This window comes from Aptenodytes forsteri, unplaced genomic scaffold (genome assembly GCF_000699145.1).
Source record: "Aptenodytes forsteri isolate BGI_AS27 unplaced genomic scaffold, ASM69914v1 Scaffold29, whole genome shotgun sequence".
Taxonomy (NCBI): domain Eukaryota; kingdom Metazoa; phylum Chordata; class Aves; order Sphenisciformes; family Spheniscidae; genus Aptenodytes; species Aptenodytes forsteri.
The window spans coordinates 1334083-1350948 of record NW_008794520.1 but is presented as its reverse complement, the minus strand read 5'-3'; the positions used below and the strand labels follow the sequence as shown (position 1 = coordinate 1350948).

At 41.3% G+C, this 16866-nt stretch overlaps 1 protein-coding gene across 1 annotated transcript in view; it reads left to right on the top strand.

Annotated features, from left to right (window-relative positions):
* Positions 1-10302, top strand: part of CCDC93 (coiled-coil domain containing 93) — a 56284-nt gene extending 45982 nt beyond the window's left edge. The window contains exons 20-23 of the mRNA XM_009291001.2: positions 1810-1847; positions 3272-3356; positions 7197-7310; positions 9142-10302. Of these exons, the coding sequence (XP_009289276.1) occupies positions 1810-1847; positions 3272-3356; positions 7197-7310; positions 9142-9195 (291 nt within the window). The 3' untranslated portion in view covers positions 9196-10302. The remainder of the gene's footprint in view (positions 1-1809; positions 1848-3271; positions 3357-7196; positions 7311-9141) is intronic.
* Positions 10303-16866: the final 6564 nt, after the last annotated feature.

Here is a 16866-nt window from a genome sequence, read left to right as displayed (position 1 = left end):
ATGGTTGATACTTTAATCATATTTTGTGAAAGATTCATTTTTAAAATGCTTGTACACTCATTTTTTCATAATGTCTTTGATTTTGGGGGTTTGTACACTGATTTTACTGTCTGTAATGTAACACATCAGCACTCTTAGTATGCGGTAGTTGTACAGTACTACTTTTCATGACTTGACTGTTTTGCGGTATAAACAGTAATTACCTTCTTAAACACATGCTTATTGGAAATATCTTGAGGCAAGGATGTGGACTTGGCAAATGTTGATGAGTCATGCAATAATTTCTTTCCTCTAAGTAACAGGAATTCTTAAGCATCTTAGCTGCTTTGGAGTCTGTTCAGAATTTATTTGTTTGAATTTTTCAAAGTAAGGTCAGGAACAACTGCAGATTCTGCCATGCATGTGCTTATCGCTGTCTCAGTCAGATGGAAGACTTCAGATTTGGGAGAGGTCAGTTTAGCTTTCCGTAGCAGTGAGGCGAGTGATTCTGTTTGCAACGCTTAGGTTTGTTTAGTACAGAACACTTTCAAATACTCATCAAAAGGAGAAACTGCTTGGAAGGTTTAACCACAGGAGACTTGCAAGAAGCATTCAAAGCCAAGAGAATCACATTAATTGCTACTTGGTGAATTTTAGTGCTCTCAGCAATATGTAGAAAGGAAGGAAAAAAATCAAAGGTGGTAACATAGAAAATATTCAGTATATAGTTTAATTAGTTGGGGAGTTTATACCAAGAGCAACAAAATATTCCTGTGATGTTATAAATTTCTATTTCTGTCTTGATTCAGGAAATTAACTCTATCCCTGCTGAAACCAGGACAAATGCCATTCTGTACTTTTTAGAGGTTCCTTTAACAGCCTGTAAAATACTTACAAGCAAAGCGAGTAATGGTGCATGGCTGTTTGGAAACCTGTAAAACTCATCTGCACAATGAAAGCAGTGCAGAAATTCACCTGCTGTTCCTGCACTGCTTGGTGAGTCTTTAGAGTATTGTGTGGAGATACTGGTTCCAGTCTCAGAAGCAAAAGCGGGGGGGTGTTGGTGGGTGGGTTGGTTGGTTGGTTTTTCCCAGAAGCAATGCTTTGCTCAGGCCGGTGAGCTAAGTTGCAGCTTCTTGACAGAGCTATCCTGCTAACAGCTTCAAAGCTAGCATCTTCAGTACTGTTAATACAATCTGGGTTTCTTTGGTTTGGGTGGTGGGGAGTTATTGCTTGGGTTTTTGGTTTTTTGTTTGCTGGGTGGTTTGCTTTTTTTTTTAAAGGTATTTCTTCATTTGCTATCCTGTCTGGCTTGTAAGCATAGTCAGGGATATGCCTAAGTGAAACTGTTCTGCTTTATCACTACAAGTAGGACTAATGATGCTAACCTAACGTAGCCACAACATATGCTTGTGCGCCCTCACTGTTGAACGCTGGATGACTACCTGGAAGTTCCTTGTATGTCAAGTTTCAACACATGTTGAACAGATGTATACGCCATTTTACTTCATTGCTTTAGTTTGGAAAGTTGTCACGCTGGAAAACTCTCGGTGGTATAACTGGGCATCAGTAAAATTAAAAATCACAATTGTGGTCTAAGACTTGCTTGCTTTCTGTGGCTCCCCCGTTGGGATAGATTTTACTAATACAGAGGGATCATGGTTTCTCTTCCAAAAGAAAGCTCATGGTGATTTTCATATAGCTGACTGCTTGTCAGGGCAACATCTATATAGTCAATTTTTTAACTTAATTTTACTTTATTGTCCCTGAAAACTCATAGAAGAAAGACAAATGTATAATTTCTCTTTTGTTCCCCCCCCCGATTCACAGGTTAACTTACTGAATTCTATTCATGACAACTTTCATCAGTAAGTAATGGTCATTTTTCTCTTGATAGCTGAAATGAATAGCATGGTTGGTTGGAAAAATGGGAGCGGGCTTGAGTTACAGAGTCTAAAAAATTGTTAGAATTTTTTATTAATGTAAATTATTTTCTAAAATATTTTATTAATTCTGTTTAAGCCAATGTTTGGGGAATCAAAGACTTGGGATTACCTAACTTTTATAGCCAGCATATGTTTTTAATATCTGGCTCTTCAGTTGCAGTTGTGGAAAGAAATCATTCAGTCATAATTTTCCTGGCGTTAATTTAAATATTTTTCTCCATTTTGTGAAGTTGTGGTTATTACATTATGTACAAAACATTAGACTCGGACATATTGCAGACATGTTTATTATAGACTAAGTCTGTATTTAAAGGTTTCGATGAAGTGTGAATGCTTTAGGTAAAATCATGGTTCCCTTGGAAGTTCCAGGTCAAATATCACTCTCTGATGCAGCCAGCATATTTTTTTTCTGTGTTTTTTTGACTTCACAAGAAAAAGTCCAGTATGAATTTTTGTCACAACAGTACAATTCAGTAGAGTCATGGGGGAGGAGACGGCCACTTAATAGTCTTAAACAATTCTTCCTATTATTATATCTTTTTATAATTCTGTTGTGAAATTATAAGCTGCTTTTTTTTTCCACAGTAATTAATTATGTCTTTACTCTCTTCGATACACTTGTGTCCTTCTGTGTTTGGTCAGAAATTTTGATTACTTTTTTTTTTTCCCCCTATTGTGATATCCAAAACTTTTAATTACAACAAAAACCAGGAATTAAGTATTTCAGATGTTTTCCTTTGCAGCAGGGATTGTAGATCTATTTTGCTCAGTGATGAGATCCTTTTGATTCTGTCCAGTCAGTAGAAACCAATGCAGTAATGGACAGCTGGGTTTTAGATTCTTTTTTTTGTTGGGTGGGTGTGCAGGGGTGGGTGTCTTATTTTCTTTGTTTTATTTTTCTTAATTTGTTTAAGATATGTTACAAGTCTAAAATTACTTCTGGGCTTTCCCTATCAGGGCATGAAATTATTTTTTTAGAAAACTTACTGATCTACTAGTCCTCTACTTGCCTTCTTAATATTCACAGCAGCTGCTTTTCTTTAAAAGTTTGTGCTTTTGGTTGGTTAATAGCAATTTATTTCTGTACAACACGTGAGAGAAAGGAACAGACTTAAACCGACAGGGAGAACACTTGTGACGAGCTCTGTAGTCTGTTCCCATCTCTTTGATAGTTTATACCAGCTGAAGAGCTGCGCTGTTACCTGAAATCAGTGATTAAAAAGATGAATTTTTACATAGAACACTAAGCAACGTGAATTCTTGGACATGGGTAAATACGCAAGACAACTGTAGATGAGACACATTGTCCTACATCCCTGTCAGTTGTTATCTTCTTTTCTTTCCAGAGCAATGGCATCTTCTGGTTCTCGTGATCAGTTTTTACGGCAGATGGAGCAGATTGTAGAAGGCATCAAACAGAATCGGATGAAGGTCTGAGACTCTTCTCACTTTCTTTGCTAGAACCTGGGAATTATTTCAGAAAAGCCTCTTGGATAATGGGTTTCTCCATGCATAGTTATTATGTGAGGTGCAAATTAAGCAAGCAACTAACAAGTATTACTTATTTTCACATCCATAAGAAACTGCTCACCACTGAAATGTTAATGAATAGAGTAGAACAGAGGTATTATAACACTTCTCCCTGGACGGGAAGCTTATACCCCTTAACTTCGTTATTGGCAGTGTAGTGATGTAGGTGCTTGAAACAGCTGTATGTCACTGAAGACAGTGAGAATTCTTCCATTTGGTTTGCGTGGGCGCAGTCAGACCGATGTCTCGGGTGCGGTTTCGCAGGCAGCTGGAGCTGATTGAAGCTGCTTTCTGCTGCTGAAGAGGGTCAGCAGCACCGCACAGAGTCCCAGCCATCAGCTTCCCTTGTCCCAGATGCAGTGCTCATCTGACACCTTGCTGAATCCACTCGGGTGGTTTTTTGTTGTTGTTGTTGGTTTCAACCTGATTCAGAAAAGACTCAGCGTTGCTGATGAGTGTGTTATGTCCACATAGCAAGTGAAAGGGGTTTGTGGGTGAGCAGAGCCCCAGTGCTCGTTCAGAGAAGACAAAACTGCTTCTGGTAACCTTTGGGGTCTGTTTTGTAAAAGCACAGCCTCAGTGGACTTGTGTTAAGTGGTCTTGGGGCAGTGCAACCATGAGGTCCAACAGTGGCTCCAAGTAAGGCTGTCCACAGGCACATTTGCATTCAATGGGGATAGGCTTAAGTACTTCTTGATAATGGTAGTTACTAACTTGTAGCTATTGTGTTGTTTTACTCTCTTTTATTTTCATAGGAAAATATGAATATGTTCGCTTAAGTCCCATAAAGGGGCTTTGAGATTCTCTTCTCTATAGAGCCAGAAAATTCTTGGTAGTGGATTATAGCTGTTCTTTATTTGAGTTTAAATGGAAGTATGATAGACTATAAATCAATATATACTAGAATGTGTACTGAAAATGCAGTCTGTCCAGGTATTGGGCTGTTTTATCTCAATAGCTAAATAGAAACTTCAAGTAGAAAATATGATAAGCATGTACTTACAGATAAACAGAACGGGATGGAACTCAAGCTGTAATAAAGCTCTTTTGCACTAATAAACTCCACTATAAAAATGTGAGACATTTACTATAGACTGCTGTGTTCAAATAGGTGGCTAGTTCATTGCCTTTTTTTGCAATTAATTAGTTTTATTTGCTTGATTTCTTATTTTCAGAGAGAACAAAATGACGGCAGAAAAAATAGTGATATCAGTGGTTGTATGTATGGGTCATCTTTCTGTCATGAAGGCTGTTGACATAACGAGTGACTCAGGGTCTAATTGAGATTATGAAAATACTTTAGAACAGCGCAATTCTGACTGGTGAAGATGAGCTTGAAGATAATTACATTTCTTTCTTTTTTGAAGAGTGACATTATTTTAATTGCTGCAGCAAGCAACTGCCCTAAATTGAAACTGTCCAGGAGTTCAGCGTGTTGTTTTCTGTCTTGTCCTGTGTTACGCATGCAGAAACGGCTAACAGCACAGCAAATGCAAGGAGTGAAAGCAGGCTGAGAGCTCTGCTGTGACTTACTTCAGGTTCTTGCAATTGAACTGTTAAATCTTTGAAGTCCATAAAATCATTCTGGACTCTCCTACTGTATTCTCAAATGGAACCAAAACTGTCAGCTGCTTCACGTACAGCTAAGGGAGAGGGGAGTAAATGGGAGTTATCATGTCAGATGACTCATTATTTTGGGAGAATAATTTCAGCATCTCTGATGGTTGCTGAAAGCAATGGCAGCTCACATCACTCGTGCTGTATTTCTGCACTGGCAGTTTGGCCACTGGCATATTGTGAGAGAGTTCACAAGTGACGTTTCATTCCTCGGCGTAGGTGTCTGGATCAGCAGGAGGTGGCAGTTACAACTAATGGGGAAAAACAAGAGTTTCTGAATGAAAAAGCTAAGCTTATCTCAATTGAGAGAAAAAAATTGATTGTTAGTGATGGAGTAGATAATCATTTGGTACCTTCTCGCAGTTGATTTCTCAATGCCAGTGAAGATACTGACAACAAATGGATGCTAAGAAAGTTTTAACGATTCACATGGTTCCTTGGGGAACAGCTCTGCTGCAAAAGGGAAGGTTTCCCTATTCTTCACCTAGGAAATGTCTCTTGGATGACTTTCTCAACAGACAGGCTAGTTGTACGCTGCAAGGGTTATTCATCCCCGTGATGGTTTAGTCTTATCTATTTGACTTCTGTCTGCAGTGCATTAGAAGTGCTCACAGTCAGTTTCACGATTCACTCTTAAAGTACATCCACTTTGTTTTCTGTACAGCCCTGAAGACCTTCTACCTGAAGAGAAATTTCAGTTTTCAAAGCCCATCATATTTTAACTGCATCGTAAAAGAGGCCTAAGGAGAAATCAGACATACTTGTTACCAAGAACGAGTAACTTGCGAACAAGCATTTCTGTGTGATAGCAGATATTCATGAGGCTTTCTGAGGACAGAGCAGGCCAGTTTCTACTGAGGGGACTATGTCAAGAAATTTGTCATGGTCATGCATAAAGGAAGAAATTTATCAAAGGATAGTAATAGGGTCTTATCACTTCACAAGAATCTAGTTCCTAGATGTTTTAGCAATGCTGTTTTTAGCCTCACCCTAAAGGAATGGGACACATGTGGTAATGCTTTCTTCTGCATTAACACATGTAACGCTTTTTCTTCCTCAAGCATAACTTTAAAAACCTACTGGCCCTGATAAGTTACGTTAGGAGAGATTCCCTGATGTTTTGGACAGCAGTTGGCTTTGTAAAGGAGACATACCTTGTTAGCAGTGTTCATACTCAGGGGAAGTTTGGGATCTGTTCATTTCTTTCAGGCATAAGAATCAGTAAGGTCGATGTTGATACATAAATCTAGAAATGCAGCAGGCTCTGCTGCTGTGGAACTACCTGTTTGTTTGGGCTTCAGGGGACTCTTGCAGTTTTTGGAATTACATTTTTCCTTGTCAAAATTTAGGAGGTGAAAGCCTGTCAGAGAGAATGCAAAAATAATTTTTGGGGAGAGGAATACAACAGGGCGCTTTTAATGTGGTTGTGCCCTAGCACCAGAGGGAGGGAGGGAAAATTTACTCTCTAGACTAGCAGCAAACTTGTTTGTGATGCTGTGATGGAAGAACTTCATTAGAACTACCCCTGAGAGGAAGGCAGTCTGTTCTGTACTAAGAACCAATCCTCTTCACATGTAGGGACTAAAGTTATGTTTGTCACAACTTTGGCACAAGGAGGAAAAAAAAGAGATTGCTTATGTGTGGGTCTTGAGCAAGTACAGCATTGCACAGGAAGGTAAAGATGTCTCCTGCCCTCCCCGTTTGATACAACTAACATAAACAACCAAATCAAGATCTGTGTTGCATCAAAAACCTTTTTTTTTTTTTGGTGGTTGGTTTGTTTGTTTGTTTGTTTTTTGTTAAGTAATTTCACTGTGTCATCGTTGAGGTAGAATTGTTCAGTGAACAAGATTCCTGGCTTGCAGAGATGTGAGCCTTAGTTTAATTCCGAATGCTACCTATAGTGCCACCGGTACTGAGACTTCGGCATTAGCTTTTTAATTTTTTTTTTAAGAGCTGGCCTAAATGTTCATTGCATTTAAAGCACAAGCCAGGGGTATCCTTTATGAAGCATCTGTCTCCCATTTTCTATTTTAGATAGTTGTTCCTTATACAGTATATACGTGTGTGTTTGTATATTCCTTATACAGTATATGATCTCTTAGCCTTCCTTTTTACCAACAGATGGAAAAGAAGAAGCAAGAAAACAAAATGCGAAGAGACCAGTTGAATGATGAATACTTAGAGCTTCTGGAGAAACAGAGGCTTTACTTTAAAACAGTGAAAGAATTTAAAGAGGTAAGAACGCTTTTGCTAATGTAAACTGGCAAGTGTTCAGTGACCCGTTTTGGCTTGTGTCATGGTTTAACCCAGCTGGCAGCTAGGCACTGCACAGCCGCTCGCTCACTCCCCCTGGTGGGATGGGGGAGAGAATCGGAAGGGTAAAAGTGAGAAAACTCGTGGGTTGAGATAAAGACAGTTTAACAGGTAAAGCAAAAGCCACACGCACAAGCAAAGCAAAACCAGGAATCCATTTGCTCCTTCCCATGGGCAGGCAGGTGTTCAGCCATCTCCAGGAAAGCAGGGCTCCGTCACGCCTAACGGTGACTTGGGAAGACCAACGCCATCACTCCGAACGTGTCCCCCTTCCTTCTTCTTCCCCAGCTTTATGTGCTGAGCATGACGTCATATGGTGTGGGATACCCCTCTGGTCAGTTGGGGTCAGCTGTCCCGGCTGTGCCCCCTCCCAGCTTCTTGTGCCCCCCCAGCCTGCTCGCTGGTGGGGTGGGGTGAGAGGCAGAAAAGGCCTTGACTCTGTGTCAGCACTGCTCAGCAGCAACGAAAACATCCCTGTGTTATCAACACTGTTTCCAGCACAAATCCAAAACAGAGCCCCAGACTAGCTACTATGGAGAAAGTTAACTCTACCCCAGCCACAACCAGCTCACTTGACTTGTGCATTAATACGTGCACAAGAGTTCCTAATATGGTGATTATCACACCATGTTCACAATGTCTCTTGGTGGTTATCGCCACATGATTCTTGGACTCTGAATTTGATTCTGGAAATTCTTTTTTCACTGATAGACTAGCACCCCTCCATGTTACAGGGGAAGGACAATTTGTTACCGAACAAGCTGTATATTGGGGTTTCCAAATGGAATCTCTTGAAGATCTATGAGCAGTTAGGTATTGGAGCAAAGAGGGTTGTGGAAATGCATGTGAATAAGGGAGGGAATCCAGCGTCTCAGTGATAAATACCTTTAGGAACCAGCCTTGTTTTCTAAGCACTGTGAAAGCACTGTTTAACGCTTCATTGATTTAGCCCTTCCCGAGCTTTTCATCATAATGTGCTTCTGTTAATTATTGTCTCCATGATAATGAATGACAAAGTAGTGCTGCCAGGCAAAATTGTCATTTGGCTTCAGATGTTTGAGGAAAAACATCTTTCTGTAATTTGTCCTGCTTTGTTCGGAGGCAGTTCCTTCCTGTTTTGGACAATGTACTCTGGGAGAATGACAGGCACTGTTCAGCTGCTTTTCTGACAGACAGAATTTTACATCCTAGTTGCAGAAGTTAGGTGGAATTTTTGTTTTGTTTTGGGTTTTTTTTGGTGGAAGCATGAATAAGCCATTTTTCTTCCACTGCCTTGTGAGGTAACTTCTACTCGACCTTGCTATCCTTAAAAATAAATGAAGTCATGGTTGTGGTGTTGAAAACAGGTGGTATGTACTTATGTAAATATATTTCTTGACCTAGAGTTGTTCCCTGAACACTGACTTTTTTGCAAACTGTTCTGTGAAGTTCCAGATCAGCTAAAAGTAATCTCAGTTTCAGATTTATTCAATTTATAAGTGAAAAAGTGGATTTGCTTTAGCTACTTGTAACGACTTCAGATGAATGGTCAAGCAGCATTCCTTTTGGCTTCAGTGTCATAAAGTTTAACGAGTATTACCATTGGAATAACATTACGGATGAATCAGAATTATCTTCAGCTCATCAGTCACTCCAGACTACTTTGGATTTTGGAGATCTTTCAAAATAAAAGGGTTTGGTTTTGCTGATGTAAAGATACAGCTAGTGGAGTTACGAGCAACTACCTCCTTATCTGTTTGCTTTCTGTTAACAGGAATGCCGTAAGAATGAAATGCTGCTGTCTAAGCTGAAAGCTAGTTCTTCCTGAAGAACTCCAGCTGGTGAAGTTATAGATGATTGTTCGGTCCATTGAATCTCTTTTGTGAGGTGACTGTTACAACTGCAATGTAGATGTATAGAGAGAGATATATAAAAAAATATATACACACAGCTATAAAAGTCTGGTTTTTTTCCAGTATGTATTCAGTTTTACATTCCTTCATCACGTGGCTGTATTATTCATTATTGCCTCCACTACACAGTAAAGAGTTAACAGAGTATGGCAAAATAGAAATATTGTCTAACTTTATTTATTTGGGTTTGGTTTTTTCCAACAGCAAGGACAATGGGGGTGTTTTTTATTTGGGTTTTCACACTGAATTAGGTCGAGATTCTGGAATAAGTAGATACATACTGTGTAATATGTCCAGTACCACAAGACGAGCACTGCAGAATGCAGTGGTTTGTTAATTTTGGCCAAAAAAACCCACAGAATGAGATTCCTGAAACTCTTCACCAGCTAATAACTTCACATTATTTTCATTTACACTCTAGCCATAGATAAGATTCCAAAGGATAAAAATGGATTTCTAACGGTTAAGATACAAGAAAATGGAAACTTACCTTGGATAATTCCTGGTGTAAAATTATAGATCTATATTTTTATAAAGTCTAGCTGTTGTATAAATTTCTTTGAAATTTCACTTTTATATATAGAGAGTGTGCTTGTTAAATTAATAGCTCCAGGAAGAAACACCTTAATCACTAGGACCATCACGTTATCCCTGGCTGGGATGAAAATCAAAGTCTACGTCAGCTGTAGTGCAGGAAGATAAAGATTGAGACGTTCCGCTCAAGTGAACTGATGCTCACCTTCGAAGACAACCACCTACTTACCCTGCTGAAGATTTGCCCTTGAAAGTTTAGAAACTTTGTGGAACACTTTCTGAAACATTTTAATGTCTGTATATACAGTATTTTATAATTCAAACAGTTGCTTTTTGTACTTAACATCAGGATTTTGGACTGACTTCTTAATGTACATCACATCTTCAGGAGAAGAACCACATTCTTTTTTCCCCAATAACAACGATGACAGTGCTGTTTGATTACTTTCTATGGCAGCGAATATAAAATAAAGAATGTTTGGAATCCAGTGACCTTCTGCTATTGTGTTTTTAAGGTGGAACTTGCTTTAGAAGCCCTAATACGCCTTTGAATTACGAGTGCATTAAAAGATGAATTGTGTCGATGTTCAGCCGTAAGGACGTTTTCATGTGTCACATGGCAACCGGTAACATTCTGGTTTCTCCTGCTCCTTTTGGTCAGCGTGGTGTTTTGGTATTTGGCACAAACTATCAAACCTGGTACGCGCAAAGGAGGCCCACGGGAGGTTATGCTTGTCTTCCATAAGCATCCGCTGATGGTACCGAATTCTCGGTGGAGACGGTACAAGTTCATCGCACTGCACTACCTGATTCCACTCCTGAATACAATGGAAGGTTTGATATTAGCATGTGAATTTATGCAAACTGTTGCACTGAACGTGGGGAAGCGTAGGCATTTGTTAAGCCTCGCATGAGGAGATTGTTGACGTTCTGTCGGGGTAAAATGCAGTGAGCTACCAGAACTGTGGTAGACTAGGCCCAATGTGATGTACCTTCTCATAAATGAGACTGTTTTTGTGACAACCTGAAACACTTTTCCTGTTCCTTCAGTACAAACAGAAAGAAAAGCTTTCTCCTGAGCCAGCTTGTACCTTACTCCCCCACGCTAGTTAGTGACTGAATATACACAGGCTGCTCCGCTTGTACGTATTCAAAGTCAGTCTTCCTAGAGCTAGCGAAATAATGAAGGCGAAACTACATTCTGAGTACCTCCAAAGAAGGAAAAAAATTACACTCGGAGTTCCTTCAAAAAAGGAAATTTGCACTGAGTGCTACTTGCAAACTTTCCCCACTCACCTTTGCTATTAGGAGACATTATTTATGTCTACAAACTTTGCCCTCTATAAAAATGGTAATTCTCTTTCTTTCTAATTTGTAAATCGAATAATGTAACTTTGGCACCAAGATAACCTGTTTGTGAATTCAAGCTGTGATGTGTTTGCATACCATGCACTTCTAAAAAAATAACTTGAATGGACATTTCAATTTGGGTTTTACAGTTTGCATCAAAATTGCTTTAGTATCAAGCAAAATTTCCTACGCAGGGTAAGTAATGAACTTACATGTAGAATAAATGATGCGATTATTTGTTTGGTGTAACATTAAACTTTATGCTTGCCTGTTACAAACACAGGAACCTGGAAAACTTCAACATGGAATATAAAAACATTAGAACCATTGCTCTGGCTAGGAGCTAGTGATTTTGACTACGATATAAATCTGGGGTTTGTGAAGATCCAGTTACTGCTCATAGAAAGTAAATCGGAGTCCAGATTATAACTTAATGGAGCAAGTCCCTTTCTTTCTACAATAGGTTGAAATCCAGGGCAGACGGACACTGTCTTTGCCTTCAGATCCCGGTGTGAAAATGAGGGGAGCGGCTGGAGAGGTATGAAAAAAGTTACATCAGCTGTTCCTCTCGGGCAGTGTATGTTGGGGGTGCCACTTCTTCTGATGCCTGAGGAGGAATCAAAAGGAAAGAGGCGCCACTTCGATGGCCCGCTTAACCTGATGACTGTCAGGCTTAACCGTTACGTCAGGCTGTCCCCGGTCAGTTTTAGCGTGGAGGAACACGTGCAGGCCGTGCTATGGCTGCTTGTGGGAAGGCAATTTTTGGGAACCGTACCCAAGATGCTTGGACACTGTAAACGTGACAGTCCTGCTAAACGGAAACAACTGGGTCGGTTTTGGCTTCCAGTAAAATCATGACGGCTATTTGCCGAAGCGAAGGGCAGTGGCGGGAGGTAACTTCGAAGTGGAGTTTCTGAAGAAAGGAGGGCGGTGCTTTAAAGTGGTTATTCTCCTTTCAGTCAATAAGCTTCAATGTGCACCATGTCTTTGCTGGAGAGTTAAGATCTTTTTGCATAATTGGTACATGAATTTTTTGGGCCACAGAATTAAGAATATTTTTAACGCCCACAGTTTGGTGATTGGAGCTGTGCAGCTGAGGCACGGAATTCTGGGAGCGTAGATGTGTGTATGCAAAGGACTATGCAAACCTGTAGCAAGCAGAATCTGTCTTAATTCTCCATTTCAGCTGGTTGCAAGGGAGGAGCTAGGAGTTTCTCGGAATTTTACCTCAGTGTTGCTGGATTTCTTTGACTGTTTAAAGAGAAAGATCTCGCCCTGAATTCATTTGGTGTTACCAGGCTTGTAAAATAACATTTACGGGACTTGTAGCAAAACTTTTCTTTTTTTATTTGATAGAGCCTGCTCGGAGCTTTAATTTGCATTTCAATACATTTAATTTTTTTGATATGCTGATGAATAAATGCTATAAAGTAAGTCTGCTCTTTGTTTCAGAAGCTGAGACAGTCTCTGAACTTAAGGCATACGCTTACCTTTTAGACCGTGACAGCTTTCTTTAAATGCAGTTCCACAAGTGCACTTGTAAAATATCTTTTGAGAGTGAAATCAGTGACATACACCTAATCCAAGCGTGACAAAATCCAGACAATCTTTTTGTTACAGTGTATCAAAACGAGTGCAGTACGGCACCGAGTCACTATTGCTTCGAATAAAAGAAAATCCTGGAAGGCAAGTTAAAATGTGACCAATATTTTCTTTAAGGTTTCTTCCCTTCTTCCTTTTTATTTAATGAAAAATCTGCTTAGTGAAGTGTGACCTTAGTGTGTAGGTTTCTGAACCAAACAGTATTTGATGGGGGGAGAAATGTATGACGTGCAAAAGCATTTTGCTGTGTGACAAAGTACTTTATTTTCGGGAGACGCTATGGCACAGGTATACCCAGCCGTCTAGGAGGCAGCAAAACGTTAAAGAAATTTCTTTAGAAACATGAAATTACTTGCATGAGAGAGAGGGTATTACTTCTTTTAGGTCCCACTTTGCATAGCTGCCGGTGCTGATGCAAAAGAGACAGCTGGAGAGTTGTGATCTGCTGGTACACCCGCTTCCTTAGCGCCAGCTTTGCTAAATTAGGCATCTAAGTAGGACACACGCACAAGGCGATACACACATCTGACTCGTTTGGGTGGTGGATGACATACTCTTAGGATAGTCTTCTTTCTAAACAAAACGTATGAACACAAGCCTGTTTATTCACACAGTGTCTACACAGCCGCGGCTGCAGCCCATGCAGACTCGGCCAGCTGGCATCAGAGCTACCACGGCTCTGGGCCCTGGAGCTCGAGGCAGGCGCTGCCTCTCTACCCAGCTCTTCAGGCAGGGTTGGTGGCCGCTTCCCACCCAGCAGCATGTTCCTGTAATCAGCTGCTGCTCATACCTGGTTTCTTGGCGACTGCGGTGTAGGCTAGCTGATGAGGTACTGCTCACAGGGGTTTGTCAACGTGTATTCCCAGGGCCAAACCCTTCCTCTTTCTTTGCGTCCATCCTCACGTAGGAAGGGCTTGGGAATTCCCATGAAAAACAGCTATTCAGACGCAGAGACTGAAGTACGGTTGAAGGATCAGGAGCTCCTGGGTACAATAATAAATTACTGAAGAGCTTTCATTGTGGAAGCTGTGGGATGGATGTGGGTTTCATGGAGCGAGGAGGGACGTAGAAAGTTATTAACATTTTCTGTTCACAGTCATCTTCCAAAGCTCTTTGATTTCTGCACAATCTGTGGATTCCAACAGCACGACAAACGGAGGCCTTAACTTCAATATAGCTGCGGGGTTCTCGGAGCCTTGCTGCAGGATACAGCAATGCCCTTCTGCTGAGCAATAGTCTCCAGTGAGTTTTTTCTAGGAGCAGATTCAGTGTCAGGAAATAAAACTAGTAGCCCACTGTGTACAAGCAGAGATGACTGGTGTACTCCAAATGGGCAACTTCTATTTGGGGAGATAAATGACTGTACGTCTAAGCACTGCCAAATGATGTTCTTTAGCATAGCTGATTTTTTTTTTCCCCTATTTGAATATTCAAGATACTGTATCATTTATCTGAGTTCACATGGGAGTTGTATTTTCCATGGGTTTTTTTGGTCGTCTTGAAGTCAAGGGTAACAACACAGCTATAACGTAAGATCTAAACTCTAATGCTTGAAGTGCCAGAAAGAGGAATGTTTGCATGCCTGATTTTACTCTTTCCTCTTTTTTCAATTAAAATAAAGTTGCAAGTTTTAACAATGAGAGTAATTAGTCACAGAAATAAAGTAGCAAGAGAGGTAGAAAATTATCCATGGTTCCAACTTTTTTTAATCAAGGTTGATGACTATCCAGCAGTTATGCTCCCATTGCACCAAGTTACTGGGCTTGGCACACAAATCCGCGGGTAAAAGGCTGTGCTTGCGGTGCAGAAGGCCGGGGGATGGTAACGCCTCTTCTGGCTTTAAGCAGGAAGCAGCATCCAGCAGGTTAGGCCGTAACCCCGGATAGCGTATTTCTTTCCCCCACACTAAGCTCAGATTCCATGTGATTAAAATCCAGGATTTTAAATCCTGAATATGTGTCGTGGCTCTTCTAAACGCAGACATGCACAGAGCCAGTGTGGGAAGCCGATTTTGTTAAGAGCTTTCTAAAACCACTGTAGCGAAATAAAAGCTCCGCTCGTTCCTCGTCTTCTCTGGGTGAGTATGAAGGCAGGCTGCTTTCAGTGGAAGCCCGTCGTTCTGCAACAACTCACTGCTGTCACAGATGCTTGGGTGGGCAGAGCACTAAACTAGTTGTCTCGAGAACTTCCCACAGTAAAATTACAGAGGCTCAGATTCACCTCCTAAGGAAGCTAAATTCATCTCTGAGGAGGTGGAGAGCTACATTGTATGCTACATCAGCAGCCCTGCCACCAGTTCTCAAGCTAGCTGAAGACAGCCCTGCTGCATCTTCAGCCTTTGCAGTAACACCCGTGCAAGCGTACAGCTACGCTGACCTGCACGGTAGCCTCCTGGCTTTATGGCGTTTCTCAAGTTCCAGATGCCAAGCCATGGCAAAACATACCCCAAAATCTGTGTCGCTTCTTGGAAGGGTTCCTGCAGCGGAACCGGAGCCTGCTGTTCCTCCAGTCCGCTGGCACTCAGCGTTGGAACAAAGCTCTCGCTGCTGCAGCCGCAGACTGTGATGGGCGGTCTTCAGTGCAGCAGGGTTGGTAATTAGATCTGCATGCTAGTAACCGCTTGTCCCACAGGCACTAAAATCTGGCCAAAGCACGATCACTGGAAACTTCAGGAGTGGCCGCATGCAGATTTGTATGCTATTCAACAACCAGCTTAAGAAGACCTCTTCATTTTCTCCTTCCAGGTCGTCTGTTTGGATTTTAAGGGGTTTAGAGCAGTGACTATCTTAGATGAAAAATTCAATTCACTTAAAAAAAAAATTCATCGGTGGTTCTGAATAAAACCAGCAGGTTTTAGTAACTTTTAGACTCTTACATGTGTCTTCCTTCAGGTTTAATTAAGCCTCCAAACACTAGTTTGAACTGTAGCTATTTGCTATGCAGGCAAACTCAGATTCACAAGGGAAAAAGTTACTTCAGTTGGCATTTAAAAGTCTGAGCCGCTATCTAACAACTTTTTGAAATTCTAGGTTATTAACATTTCTTAATTCTCATTGAAATTGAGAGGAGAAGCATCCTCTGCAGGTACATCAGATACACAGGTGGCTGCGGCCACAGACACAGCAGGTCACACTGGAGTTTCACAGTACTGCAGGGTGTGAAGTACAGCAGTGCCTGATCTCACCAGACACTGTGCTCAGGAGGTGAGGCCAGGCGGTTCCCTTAAGGAACTGGAGGGATGCACGCTTTGACAGCATTTGTTTAAATCACTTATTTAGAAAGCAGCCGGAACTTGCCTCGGTCTACGTTGCCCATATACCTGACATCAAGCTCAAATTGACATCACCAGATCCATGAATCACGTTAGGCTACACAGCAATAAACTCTGCTTTACAGTTAAGCAAGTAAAGGCTCCATCATTTTTCTGTTTTTCAGACTACAAGATACAGGCATTTGATAATACCTCTCTGACATGGCTGTTAAGTACGTCAGTCCCTAGCAGACGGCAATTCGCCTAGCTGCTGCTGCCTGCGAGGGACTGCCAGGATACCAAGACTTTGGTAGGAGCTTCGTGGTCAGCACTCGCGTCGATGCGATGCCCGTTAGCTCTGCCAGGTAACTGTCAGAGATGAGGCTGTGTGTGATGCACTGCAGTGAGATCAAGATGGCAGTGGTGTATATTGCTGGAGCTGAAATTCGTGACTTTTAGTCATTCTGTGCAGTTTTGTGTTGTTTGCCTGAGGGTATGCTTTGAATCAAAGAGTTGCTTAAGCAGCAGAAAACACAAAACTGGCAGAGAAAGGCAGTGTAAAAGGTTAAACCTCAGCTTCAAAAGGAGCTGTGATGTTGCCCAGCCCCATCAGAGCTACAACGTTTTGCCCTTACAGTACCTAAATGTGCTGGTTGTGGCTGGGGTAGAGTTAACTTCCTCCATAGTAGCTAGTCTGGGGCTCTGTTTTGGATTTGTGCTGGAAACAGTGTTGATAACACAGGGATGTTTTCGTTGCTGCTGAGCAGTGCTGACACAGAGTCAAGGCCTGTTCTGCCTCTCACCCCACCCCACCAGCGAGCAGGCTGGGGGGGCACAAGAAGCTGGGAGG